Raw genomic sequence first — 14,631 nt, 5'->3', positions numbered from 1 at the left:
ATTTTTCTGTCTTCTTGGATATCAATAGGCTAATGGCTTGCCTTTAACTATATATAAGTGCATGTGCAGAGGCATAGGTTTCTCCTCAAACTAAGCATTTTGTTTTGCTTTAGAATTACAAATTTTCACCTCTCTCATTTGTTAAAAGGAGCAAGCAATTTTTAATCTATCAATGAATTGTTTGGAGATACAGTCAGTCCTCGTATAGCATGATAGTTGCATTCCTAGAAACCCTCGTGCAATATAAACAACAGGCCCTATGGGAAAAATAGGGTTAGGTGCCGACCAGCCAAGATTGAACACACATTTGTAACCAAAACATTACCAAACACAATAAATAATCGTAATAAAATACTTACGTATTTTATTACAACTATTACATAATAAAATATTGCTTGCTAATGCTTTTGCTTCTATCGTAAGCAAACTTGTTTTTTATTTGATTTTCGATCCAAACAGATGACAGCCGTTCCATCTCTTCCAATTCTTTGTGTCTTAATCTAATGGATTTTAATTACACTTTGAGTTGTTCCTGCTATGAAAGTTTTTATTTTCTCTGCATTCTTTGTAATTCTCAGCGTTGCCTCATTTTGGTCTGTAGCACGTGCAATATCACATGGTCTTTCATTTCGCTCAAAGCGTTTCACAATTTCATATTTTTCTCTATTGACAGAGGCGGACTGGCCATAAGCCTTACCGGGAAAACCCCGGTGGGCCGGAAGCCGGTGTGATTTTGGCCATAAGCCATAGTATGAAGCCACTACAAATTTTCCCGGGTAAGAATTTTTGACCCAGTCCGCCTCTGTTTATCGATATTGCTTTTCTTTTTCTCTCTGAATCTGCAGTGTCGTCACCAGGATGCTTCCTTTTCACACCTTTTAGTATTTTACTCATTTTTAGGGAATTAAGCACAATTACAAAACGAGGAGGCATGCTTGATATACATAAACAAAGCTGCGCGCGTGTAGCAACTGAATAAACAACACCGTAAAGGCAGAGATACACTATTAACACCACATTTTATTAAAGCACATTTCTAGGGGTTACTACCATAAAACAATAAAAACAATTTCCAGTTGCATTTCTGCCAGTGGAATCTGTTATAAACTGGTAGTAAACTCTATCTAATTGCATTTGCGATTATACCGATAGCTGGAATTGTGTTGGTTTTTACGTTATTATGGTGAAATGTGTTTCTCCTTCACTGATATAAAAAACAAATACATTTTCAGAATCTTCTCTTCATTCCTATCGTGTTGCGTTCAACTGCCATTTCTTGTAAACACAAAGGCAAATCGTGCATAAGCGAATTCGGTTTGTGTTATATAAGATAGCGTTCCCCTATTTATAAATCGTGTATGATCGAATTCATGTAATGTAAACACGTGTTATACGAGGACTGACTGTAATTTGGAGAAGTCACTCTGGTAGGCACTTTTTTTCTTTTGGCAGATGCAGAATAAGGTTGCTTCCTTCTTGTATCATTATGCCATTTTCATATTAACACTATTCACATTTATTTACATGTTTTTAAATTTAAAAACTAAAAAATATCTCTCAGAATAATATAATATAAATACAATTTGAGCCATTATATATGCATGTACCTACTTTTACTATATGCTATATAAATGTTTTTAGAGTACAGTAGAAGTTATCCAGAATAATTTTAAAGGCTGATCTTTTTTTTTTTTTTATTAAGTTAATGGTAGTTCAGCAAGCCAGTTATAGTAATCACATTTGCAAACTGAATTTTAATTATAATAAGCGAAAGATCTAGTTTACTACCCATTTATAACCGATTATACAAACAAAAAGCTAATAAACCAAAAACTGCAAATCGTTTTATTGTTTTATGGTTGTGACCTTCAGAAGTGTGCTTTAGAAAAATATCACAGAGACTATCTCGGAAAACATGAGTGAATTTCAGATTAGTTTAGCTCCAGATTCGGTAAGAATAATATCGGCCCGAAACTGTAATTTATTATTTTTCTCATTTTTTTTATGGTAAAATGTGAATGAAAAGAAAATGAGTAGTTTTAATATTGCAACAAAAAACAGAAATTATTAATAGAATTAGAAAAGGTGAAAATTTAGGATATCTCTCCCAAGAGTTTGATGTGGGGACTTCAACAATTTAGAACATCATGAAAAATTCCAATGCTATAACAGAATTTGTGTCGATTATGGATAGTGAAGGAAGATCTAACAAGAAAAAGACTAAGTTGAAACCTCAAAATGCCACTTTAGGGCATGCACTTTATTTTTTTTTCTTCAGATGCAAAGTTTAGGTGAGCCAATGTCTGGCCTAATGTTGTGTGAAAAAGCATTAGATTTTAATTGAAAATTAAGAGGTAATGAAGATTTTAAGGGAAGCACAGGTTGGCTGGGAAAACTTTAAACTGAGACAGGGTATACGTGAACTAGACATTCAAGACGAGAAACATTCTGCAGATGAATCGGCAGCAGTGTCGTTTGAAAAGTAAGTTCACTTCAGTTAAGCAAATTACGAGAAAGAAAACATTTATAATGTTAATGAGACAGGCTTATTATGGAAAGCATTACCGAGAAGAACCCTAGTCACTAAAAGAGAAATGCCTGCACCAAGTTTTAATATGAGAAAATAGCTAGTTACAATTGCTGCATGCAAATATCATTGGGATGCACAGATTGTCCGTGCTCATTATTAGCAAGTCGAAAAACCGAGAGCATTTAAAAATATTTCTAATTTTCCTGTTTTCCAAGATTGGTTTATAATTTTTTTTTATTTAATTAATCTTAATTATTTAATTCAATTGTAAGGTAAGATTAAATTTATTTAATCTTACTGGAAAAATTATCTGGAAAATTTGGCTATCCAGAAGCGGTCTGACCAATTATTCTGGACAACTGACACTCTACTGTATTTACATTTAAATTAATGAGTAAAGCATGCTGACTTGCATTATGAGGGAAATTTGAAAAGTTTGTGGCTGTGTACAAAAGGGTAGTACAGTGTTAAAAATTTCTGTAGTTAATGTATAACACTTCAAATGGTAACAAAGTTTCAATACCATATTTTTAATTAGAGGTCCTGAAGCTAACAAAGTTGTGTGAAGGAGGAAAGATAGACAAAATCAGTCACCATGCAATCAGCCAGCATTTGGTAAAAAAGGGACTAATTCCGAAGGCAATTCATAAGAATACGGTTACAACACTATGGGAAAAAGCTCCTTCCTATTCCATGATTAAGAAGTGGGCAGACTTTAAACGAGGGAGAGTGAGCTTGGAAGATGACCCATGCTGTGGAAGCTATTGCAACATCCATCACTCTAGAAGTTATTGACAGTATGTGTGATCTGGTAATGGGTGATTAACGAGTGACAGTTCTTGGGTAACTCATCTGAACATGTGTATCACATGATAACAGAGATTCTCCTATGAAAAAAGTGTCAGCATGATGGGTTCCCAGGTTGTTGACATCACCAGCCATTTTCAATCCACTGGTGCAGAATGAAGGCCTCTCCAGCAACTTTCCAGTTCCTTCTGTTTTGTACTACCCATGAATTTCATCTGTCCATCTCCACTGTTGTCTTCCAGGTTTTCTTTTAGCTCCTCTTGGGTACCATTTTGTTATTTTCTTAGTCCATTTGTCATCATATCTTCGAGCTGTGTCCTGCCCAAGTCCATTTCAGTTCTTTAGTTTTGATAAGAATATCCTTTACTTGAGTTTGCTGCCTAATCCATGTGTTTCTCTTCTTATCCAACAGTCTGATTCCTAATATAATTTGTTCCATTCTTCACTGTGTAGTTTTCTGCTTCACTTCCATTCTTTTGGTGAGTGCTTATGTTTCCCTTCCATAAGTCATGGTGGGGTTCATTGGTTCATTATTTTACATTTCAGACAAATTGGGATATTGCTCCTCAGAACATGACTATATTTCCTGAATGCTATCCATCTGAAATTTATTCTTCTCTTGACTTGTCCAGGATAAGTATAGGAATTCACCTTTTCAATTTCTGTTCCATCAATGAGTTGACAGTAGATCAGCTGTTGACAGCAGATCAGTAACTCACAAGAATTGTCAAGTCAAGTGAACATTTGCAAAATTTTCAAACAAGGTTTGTGACCATGGATGAGATGGGAGTCCATCACTTTTAGCCAGAGACAGAGGAGCAGTCCAAGCAGTGGAAACACAGCTCTTCTTACCATCCAAAGAAAGCCAAGTCAGTTCCTTCTGCTGGTGTGGCAATAGTATCGGTTTTTGGGATGCTGATGAAGTTTTGCTAGTGGATTACCATCAGAAAGGTCAGACAGTCACAGGGACATATTATGCAGATTTTGTGAGGCATTTTTCTGGAAATATCGAAGACAAACACCAAGGAAAACTCAGCAAAAGAGTCTTATTCCACCAGGACAATGTGTATGCTCATAAGTCTCTCACTGCCATGGCTGCACTGCACGAGTGTGACTTTGAATTCTTGGTCCATCCCTCATATTCACCAGATCTAGCACCTATTTCTAATTGGAAAAAATAACTAGCTGACATCCATTTTCCCCACTGATAGATGAATTCTGCAGTGGATCCATTCCTGAAAGTCCAAGAAAACTTTCTTCACAGCATCAGTGGCAAAAGCGTATCGGCTCCAAAGGGAACTGTGTTGAAAAGTAACATGTTGTCAAATTCCTCAAATGTCTACTAATCATTTATCAAAATTTTTTATTTACATTAAATCAGAAAAAAAAAAATAATAATAACTCATTGGTTTATTTGTGAGCATGTTACTGGATTATGCCATATAAATACCTTACTCACCCTGTTTCAGTATTAAATTCTGGTTCTTCAAAAGCCTAGAAACAGTTATCAGATTTTTAATTTACCTCCCAATGATATATATAAAAATTATAGAAAAAAGTCAGAGAATTCAATATAATTGTCATACTTTATTTATTTGAAATAAATATTCAACTCATAACCACTATCAAAATGTAAGCATTAGGATTAATTTTTTAAAAAAATCGTAGTCACGCTTAAAAAGGCCTTTCACAATTTGTCTATGTCTGGTACAGAACTTGAACTCGGACTTCTCCACATGAGTGATATGCTAAAAACACTATATTGTTACAGAGGATAAACAGCCTTCTTATTTTTGAAATAAAGGTAAGGATTACAGAAACTTAGCATTAGCTTTTTAATATATTTTTCCTCAAGAAAAAGAAAACATAAAACACAAATATTACACGTGTGAGTACATGGGCCACATAGCACGAGAATAATTAGTGCATGTATGTCAAGGATATGATTTTTCAATGGGCATACCATTCCATTTCTAATAAAATCGATGATCAAAAGTAAAAACTATAGTAATGGAATATTAAAATTCAAGGCAACATGATTCAAAGGTAAATTTTTAAATTTTAATATGCATAAGAATTTTTAAACTGTATGAGTCTTAAATTCTTACAAAGAGATTACTATTAATAGTCTATGTTTGTAAGAACACCCATGACTTTTACAAGCATGTAAATTATCTGGCAGCACTCTGTTTAGGTTTTGAAAATGCTGCATACAGTTTATTACTCTTAGAAAATTTTAATTAAATAATAAACATTTTATATATCAGACAAAAAAACACAACAAAACCATTAGAAACTCACTATACCATTCATTAAATGTGCTGTATAATGAAAACAAAATAACTCTTTCATAACTGCTTTGTTTTTTCACAATCAAAATGAAAGATGAATCTCACTGGTATTACTATAGTACAGTCAGTTCTGCAATAACACGTTACACGTGTTTCTAAAAATCTCCACATTATGGTATTTTGCGCATTAAAAACAACAGGGTTTAATTAAAAAAATATGAGTAAATTTAAATTAATTCTTTTACTTACCAGTGTGTCTGGTAAGTAAAACACTAAAAAAGAATTAGAAACCAATAAAACTACTAACGCAGGTTTAACCATATTAAAATTCTAATAAATAAATAAATATTACAGTAAATATAGCTTAAAAAATAGGAATTCTGAAAATTTACTTGTTTTTTATACTGCAAATTGTTTTCATTGTTTTATGCAGTGACCTCCAGAAATTGCTCCTCTGTTCAGGCTATCACACCTCACAAAATTTGAGCTCCTGAAAACATGAGTTGGCCTAAAATATCACATGTTATATACAGCGAATGACGACAGTGTGTCTCTGACCAATACAACTATGAACAGTAAATGGGAAATATAGCTCACATATATAATACGGGGCCCCCTATATATATAATAAGGCAATGGTTATGCCACATCTTGAGTACTACATGCAGGTCTGGAAGCCTCATTTAGGAAATGATGTTGATCTGTTGAAACACATGCATAGAAGGGCAACAAGATTAGTAAGGGTAACAAAAGGGTACTCTTCCCAGGGAAAGGCTTCAGTTCTGCAAACTACAGCATCTGAAACGAGGAACTTGAGAGGAGTTCTCACTGATATGCTTAAGGCATTGAATGGAATGAGTGAGCTAAAATGCTGATGGCATCCTTTCTCTTGCCCAGATTATGACATGAGAGAGGCATAAATTTAAATTGAGGAAAGATAGTTGTAGGATAGATATGCAGATATTTGCTTTTAGCCAGTGGGGTTGATTGTTGGAATAAACTTCCACCTTGTGCTGTGGAAGTGGGTAATTTGAATAAATTTAAGGAGGAACTAGACAATTATTAGAGGGGTTGAACAAGTGATGTGGGAAGTGTTTTTTTTTTTAATTATATTTTTGCTGATGTTGTATAAGTTTGCTTTCTTGCATTATTTGCCAGTACTAATACTTAATACTAATGTCTTATAAGTAATACAATTTGAAATAGAATTTTTAGCTTGTCACTAAAATTAACAAGTTTGAAATAATTTTTTTTTTGTTAGGTCTAATAAAGTTACAATAACAATTTTTTTTTTAATCAAATGAAATTTGGATAATTGATTATGGCATTGCTATAATCAAAAATCTGACAGTGTGGGTTAGGGAGGGGGGGTGCACAAGCACACATACAAAAAGAAAGACAGTGATTGCCAAGTGACAAAACACATTACAACACTTCAGTGTCAGTTTGCATCTTTCCACTGTTACAGTAAGCACCAGTTGTACTGATCACTGGTCATTAGAATTAGCCACTTTGTAGAATCAGATTTCAAAGAACCGATCCAAATAAATAAAATGCACTACACTTTCATCGTTTATTAGAATCACATTTTTGGTTATAAGAATCAATTTTGAACACTTCTGTGATATTTTTCTAAAGGTCACATTCTTTTCTAAAGGTCTGGAGGTCACAACAATAAAAACAATTTGCAGTTTCCAGTTTATTGGGCTTTTCTGTTAATGCAATTCTGTTATTGAAATAAACTCGATCTTCGATCTTTTGCATTTGCAATGATACCGATAGATGGAATTCTGTGTTTTCACGTTATTATGGTGAAATGTGTTTTCCCTTCACTGAAATCTGCTCTTCATTTCTATATCTAAACTTTATCTCACTTGTGCGTGTCGTGTTAGTTCCAATTTAGCATACGATGCAAGAAAGCAAACTTATGCAGCATCAGCCAAAAAAAAAAAAAAAAAAAAAAAGCTCCGATTTCACCCCTCCATTCATTCCAAATACCTGTCCAGCTCAGCCTTAAATTTATTTCGGCTATCAACTTCCACGACAAAAGATGGAAGTCAGTTCCATCTAAAAGTTATTACAGCTTTAACAGATGAAGAAATTGTCCAGTCTGTTACCGATAATTTCGTCAAGGAGGAGGAAAATGAAGATGAACCCAATCAACTACCCGCTGGCTAAAGGCAAACTTCCACACATCTGTCCTACAACTCTTTCCTCAATTTGAATTTATGACCCCCAGGTGATTATTCTGAGGAAGAGGAAGAATCCCATCAGCATTGAGCATGCTCAAACCATTCAAATTCTGTATTTTCACGTTATTATGGTGAAACGTGTTTCCCCTTCACTGAAATCTGCTCTTTTCTATATCTAAACTTTGTCTCACTTGCGTGTGTCGTGTTAGTTCCAATTTGCGTGCCATGTGTTTTGTTACTGATTGATGCTTATCTTTTTTACTCGGTTTTAAATTTTACTACCAAAAAAAAAAAAAAAAATGTCAGTGAACAGAACGAGAATGAATTTAAGTGTAAAAGATAAGTTATGAATTATAGACACGTACAATAAATTAAACTTAGGCAATATGTCTCAAAGGGAAGCAGCAGCAAAATTAGGAGTGCCTCAGTCATCTTTATCAAAATTATTAAAATCGTCACACATTAGACACTAATGTGATTAGTGAAACCAGAAAAAGGAAGCGTGAAGGGAAATGTCAAACAGTAGATGAAGCTCTGTTCGTTTGGTTCAAACAGGCCAGCTCATTTAATGCACCAATCAAATGTAGCATTCTTCTTCAAAAAGCTAATGATTTTGCTGAAAAACTACACAGTTTAAGACGATGGATGGATGGCTGACAAGATGGAAGGAGAGGCATGATATTGTTTACAAAAAAACTTCAAAGAGAAAAACAGGATTCTGATAGTCCTGCAGCTGACACCTAGTTGAGAACCTCTTGGCAAACTGTGTTAAGCACTTACAATCCTGAAGACATTTTAATACAGATGAAACAGGACTACCCCAAACAACTGCATGATTTTTAAAAATTCCTCTGCATCTGCAGGAAAGAAGATAAAGGACAGGATTACAGTTATTATTTTAACATGCAACATGATGGCAACAATTAAAATGAAGGCTGTTAGTTATTGGCAAGAGTAAATCGCCTATATGTTTTAAAGGAGTAAAACAGCTGCCTGTTGAATATGCCAATAATGCCAATGCTTGGATGACAGCTTCTTTATTTGAAGATTATCTTTGTAAATGGGATTTGCAATTGGATAAAAAAAACAAAAAAATTGCATTGGTTTTGGATAACTGCCAAGCTCATCCAAAGTTGACTTTCAAAAACACTGAATTAGTTCTTCTACCTTCAAATACCACATCACTGATTCAACCTCTTGACCAAGGAATAATAAAAACCTCTAAGACCTTTTATAGATCGGGATATGAGGCAAAGAATCATCCAGTCTATTGATGAAGGTTTGGGAACATCATCCAATATTGCAAAGCAGATAACTGTACTAGATGCACTTCATATGACAATGAATGCCTGGAATGAAGTTTCCGAAACCTGCATCAGCCATCCATCCATTTCAAAAAATGTGGATTAATTAGTCATGATGGTCAACTAAGTCATGGTACTGATCACGTTAAAAAGCCTGAAGACATGGGTGAACTGGAATTTAATGACTGGGTGGACATAGATGGTGATCTAAAAGTTATTACAGCTTTAACAGATGAAGAAATTGTCCAGTCTGTTACCGATAATTTCGTCAAGGAGGAGGAGGAAAATGAAGGTGAACCCAAATAAATTCCAGTTACAAAACTGGCAAACCCGTGAAACTATAGCTGTCCTGAGGAGAGCATTGGAAGAAACTGGTGCAAGTGATTGTGAATATAGACAGTTATACAATATTGAAAAATCTATAAATAGACTTTGTAGTGATAATTTAAGGCAATCTAAAATAAGTGACCATTTTAAATTATCATATTACAAAGTGTTATGTTTAATTAATATATATATTAATTAAGCTATGTACGTAAGTATAAATATATTTTTATTTTGCTGACCTGTGGATTTTCTTTTTCCTTCTGATTTTCACATATCATTTCATTGGTAATAAACCTTTGGTAATAAAGTGTAAATGTGTGTTTATATCTTTATTTTTATAGCCTCTGAGTGGTCAGGAGCGAGAGTGCATAGCATGCGTTCCTTGAGTGGACCAGGGTTCAAGCTCGTGACTACTAAATACGATAAATATTTGTACTGACGATTTATTGTAAACTCTACTGATTTGGTTGTCGTGCTGGAGTATAAACAGAAAAAACTTTATTTGTCAATTTTTGCTTATTAACATCGGCATTTATTAGAATCAAAATTCAATTTGCAAACATGATCACTATAACCAGCGCTTAACTATATTTTCTTTTTATTAACTTTTGCTGTTTCCAATTTCATAACTGTGATCTGCATAATCAATTACTAATAATTCAATTATGGAAATCATTCAATGACTATGCCCATCACTATTTCTAGCCCACATGACTACTAAATACGGTAATGTTTACACTCTCTAGCGTGTAAACTCTTCTGATCTTAAATGGCCATTCTTGAATATAAACAGAAAATTTATTTTATTTATCATTTGGTTCAGGAATGCTCTAAAAATGGATTTATGTTAAAATTATTAAGAAAGTGCAGGCACACTTTTTGCCTGAATGATAGCACTGTTCCTTTGTGGAAGACTTCTGACCAGTTCATGATAGTAGCCAGATAGAATTTAGGGCCATCCAACAACCAAAGTGGATTATAATATATTCCTCACTCTGATCTGGTGCTCTGTGGGATTAAAATCATACTCTGGGATGCCTGGGTCAATTGTGGAACTCTGTTTTCATTAAACCAGATGTGTAAAAGCTTAACTTTATGGGATGGAACATGAAAGGCAGAATTCCAATGGCAAAGTGCAAATAATAGTTTTACATTTTAATGTATGATGTAACGCACCCCACAATGATCTATCCTCTGAACTTCACTATTTGACTGATATATTGTAGTGGGTAGTATTCTTTGGAATTCTTGAAATCCATAAGTGACTATCAGGAGGCTGGAAACTGGGCACCTGCAAGGTGATCTGATTGAGGTGTATAAGGCCTTGAATGATACAAGGCCTTAATGCTGATGGGATTCTTCCTCTTGCTCAGGTTCTACACCTGAAGGGACATAAATTTAAACTAAGGAAAGAAGGTTGTAGAATAAATGCACGGAAATTTGCCTTTAGCCAGTTGGTAGTTGATTGCAGGAACAAACTTCCATCTGTCGTTGTGAAAGTTGATAGCTTAAATAAATTCAAGGGTGAATCAGACAAACTTTTGGAGTGAATGGATGGAGGAAAAGGGAAGGGTTTTTTTTTTTGGCTGATGCTAACTAAGCTTGCTTTCTTGCATCCTATGCCTCTGCTAATGCTAAAACCAAGTACAGTAAGTCCTGACATATGTAAGCACGAGTTACATAACTTTGGACTTTCGAAATTTTTTTTCACTCAATTTTTTTTTTTTTTTTTTTGATTGTAAAATTAAAACAGTAAAAAAAAAAAAAAAAAAAAGCAATACATAACGATGAACATGGCACGCACAAATTTCACAAGTGAGATACAGAGTAACAAGTTTAAGAAGCTTAAAAAGTTTTTATAATAACGAAAAACCCACAGAATTCCAGCAATCGGAATTATTGCAAATGCAATAAGATCAAGTTTACTACCCGTTTATAATAGATTGCACTAACATAAAAGCCCAATAAACTGGAAACTGCAAACTGTTTTTATTGTTTTATGATAGTGACCTCCAGAAATGTGCTTTAGTAAAATATGAGCTTGCATGAGATAAGTGTTTCTGCCTTAACCCTGTGAAGTTCTTTACAGAAAATTTCATTTGACTGCTATCATGCTGCTGACTAAGAGAATAAGTGACAGCAGTACTAGGAAATCTACCAAGAAAAGGAAAGTGGTTGATTAGGATCAAAAAATTAAAATAATAACGTATGAAAATGGTCAAACATTAACAAGCACTGTGTGGAATTTAGATTTGTCAGTGTCAACAGTGAACACAATAATAAAGGACAAAGACAGAATACGAGAAGCGGCGAAGAGATCAGCACCAAAGAAGTCAACTATAATAACCAAGGCTACGAAATACATATCAGTTTTTACAATACAATAACATGCGTTTTTTCTTCCTTTTATCACGCCAGCTACTTCACCACTGTTCCCAGATAAAGTTTTTAATTGAACTAATTAAAAATATATAACTATTTCTATATATATATATATATATATAAAAAAACTGTCATACCTGATTCATTAATCTTTCATTTACTGAAAACCATTTCATCAACTAAATACCTTTTTATCCTATGTAACTTTTTAAACATTACCTTTAAGGGGTTACATATAATATTTATATATATATATCATTTATATATATATATAACTAATATATAAAAAATATATAACCATTTTCTTCATTCTTCTGAGGATATTATGTGATTTTTGTAATTTTGGCATATCAGGGATATAGTAGAATTATTTTACTAATCATTCCCGAGTTACGTAAAACTTAACTTACATATGAAGTCCTGGAACATATCTCTTATTCATGTCGGGGACTTACTGTATATGATATCAAAATTATTTTTTGCATCCAGTTCCTTTGTGACCACATCATAGTATCAAATCAAATTGGTCAGGTCAGACAAGATTTCCCCTTAACAAACCCATGCTATGTCTGAACTATAACTGCAGCCTTGTCTAAATGATTCTGCATTACTCCTTTTACCAGTGACCCCATTATTTTTTCTGGAACAGAATTTAAACTAACAACGGGGACCTCCCCGAATTCAAGGATGCTCTCATAATTATGACTAAGGGTTTGTTTACTTCCTTTGCTGCCTCCCTTAATATAAATGGATAGATCCCACCACTCCAGGTACCTTTCTTATATTGAACTTCAAAAATTTTTCTTCCACTTTCCTCTCAGTTATTACAAAATCATTTTGCTCAGTGTTAAAGGTTGATAAACTACTGTCCTCCACTTCCCTACAGAATTTCTCATGTGAGAATGTAGATGCAAAATACTCATTCAGTTTGTCAGTTACCCCAGCAGGATCATCAATAGTCAAACCATCGATATCAAGTAGACCAATCTGATTCATCCCCTTCCTTTTAGAGTTTACATAAGTAAAGTCTTTGCTGTTTTTCTTTGCATCCTTTGCCAAAGATTTCTCGTAATCAGCCCTCACTTGCCTAACCTCCTACCTGGAGATCAGCATTAAGGAATGATAGATATTCCAAAAAGTTAATTTTAAATTGATTGCAAATCAATGCAATAGGATAATAAGTTTAGTTTAATTTACATGAATTCTTTAACTTTTAGATTTTTAAATTATTAAATTTTTCAATCATATTGTCTGAAACAGCAAACTGGGATAGGTGACACAAATTCAAATTCAACATATCGGTTGAAGCCTTTCAAAGTTGATTAAATACTTCCACAGAACGTATTCTGACAAGATTTAAAGAAATCATACCAATACAAAAAAAAAAACGTTAAAAAATACAACCTAAAAAATATTAATTACAAAACGAAAGAACTGCAAAACAAATTTGTCATCACTAATACAGATAAGGTAACAACTTAAATACAGATAATAAAGTAACAACTTTAGCGTTATTTGCAAAAAGTTCTACATTGACATGCTTAAAGAGGAGATTAACCACAGCGATACATACAAACTCATGAACTCCATAACAAACAGTATTAGCAAAAAGATTATATAGCCTTGCATAAAAAACTCAAATTAAAAATAGGTAATATACAATACCCATTCATTTATTGGATCCCTAAATTTTATAAAGACCCGATTGGAAAAAGGTTCATCACATCAGGCAAAAACAGCTATATAAAACCGTCCAGTAACTTAATGGAGGACAAACTAAAAAATATAGCTAACCAAATCACTAATACTAAAATTATTTCCAATAACAGAAAATATTTAGAATACATCAAAAACAACATCAGAAACCTATACACCTACGACTTTAAAAACCTATTCACCAGTATTTCCCACGACAATTTAATTAAAGTCCTTTTAAACTACTACGAAAAATATCAAGACCCCATGAAATGCAATAAACAATATTGGCAAAATCTCATTAACCTTAGCATCAAAAATAACTACGTGCTCATGGGTGAATGTATTTATGTACAAACCAGGGGGGTAGCCATGGGGGCTAGCAGTTCTTGCTCCATAGCCAACCTTTACCTACATTACTTCAAGAACAACATCAAAGAAGATATCACTTTCTACAGATATATTGATGATGTCCTGGTCATCAATTATGACAATTTCAGCACTTTAGCCCAGGAAATCTATCCCACAGATTTAACCACAGAATGCACTAACCCGAATAACAATTTGCAAGCTTACTATCTCAACAGCGAAATAACCATCACCCAAGACAACGTCTACACTCAACACTTTGATAAGAGAGACCATTTCAGCTTCCCAGTGATAAAGCTTATCCACTGGGAAAGCAATCTAGCCAAACATACATGGCAACACAATTAGAAATCAAACAAACAGGCTAATACACATCTGCAATAATCTAAAGGACACCACGGAAGAAATTAAAAAAACTCATAAAAACCCTCGTCAAGAATAATATACCCACCAAATACAGCAGACACCACATTAAAGCAGCCATTTTTTCGAATCTCAACAAACACCACCCTAAAGCCAACCCATATACACTAATTGAAAATACACTGAAACAATTAAAAACTACAAATGGCACGTAACTCACTACTTGCTTGTCTAAAAATATCTGTGTCCAGTTTCAAATAATATTAAACTTCCCAAATTTGATTCCCGGGTTTGTCACACTCAGAAGAGGCTCGTCGTCTGACCGCACTGTAAACCGTCCCACCAAATCCCCCCCCCTCCAAAATCAGACA

At 33.9% G+C, this 14,631-nt stretch overlaps 1 protein-coding gene across 1 annotated transcript in view; it reads right to left on the bottom strand.

The window, feature by feature from the left end:
* Vps8 (vacuolar protein sorting 8) overlaps positions 1–14,631 on the bottom strand; it is a 286,412-nt gene that overhangs the window by 105,804 nt on the left and 165,977 nt on the right. The window contains exon 25 of the mRNA XM_090380461.1: positions 4,797–4,831. Coding sequence (XP_090236587.1) covers positions 4,797–4,831 — 35 coding nt within the window. The remainder of the gene's footprint in view (positions 1–4,796; positions 4,832–14,631) is intronic.

Source organism: Mastigoproctus giganteus, chromosome 8, assembly GCF_048544385.1.
Source record: "Mastigoproctus giganteus isolate SK-2022 chromosome 8, ASM4854438v1, whole genome shotgun sequence".
In the NCBI taxonomy this organism is placed as follows: domain Eukaryota; kingdom Metazoa; phylum Arthropoda; class Arachnida; order Uropygi; family Thelyphonidae; genus Mastigoproctus; species Mastigoproctus giganteus.
Note: the sequence above shows the minus strand (reverse complement) of the source record. Positions and strands in the feature narration are given on the sequence as shown.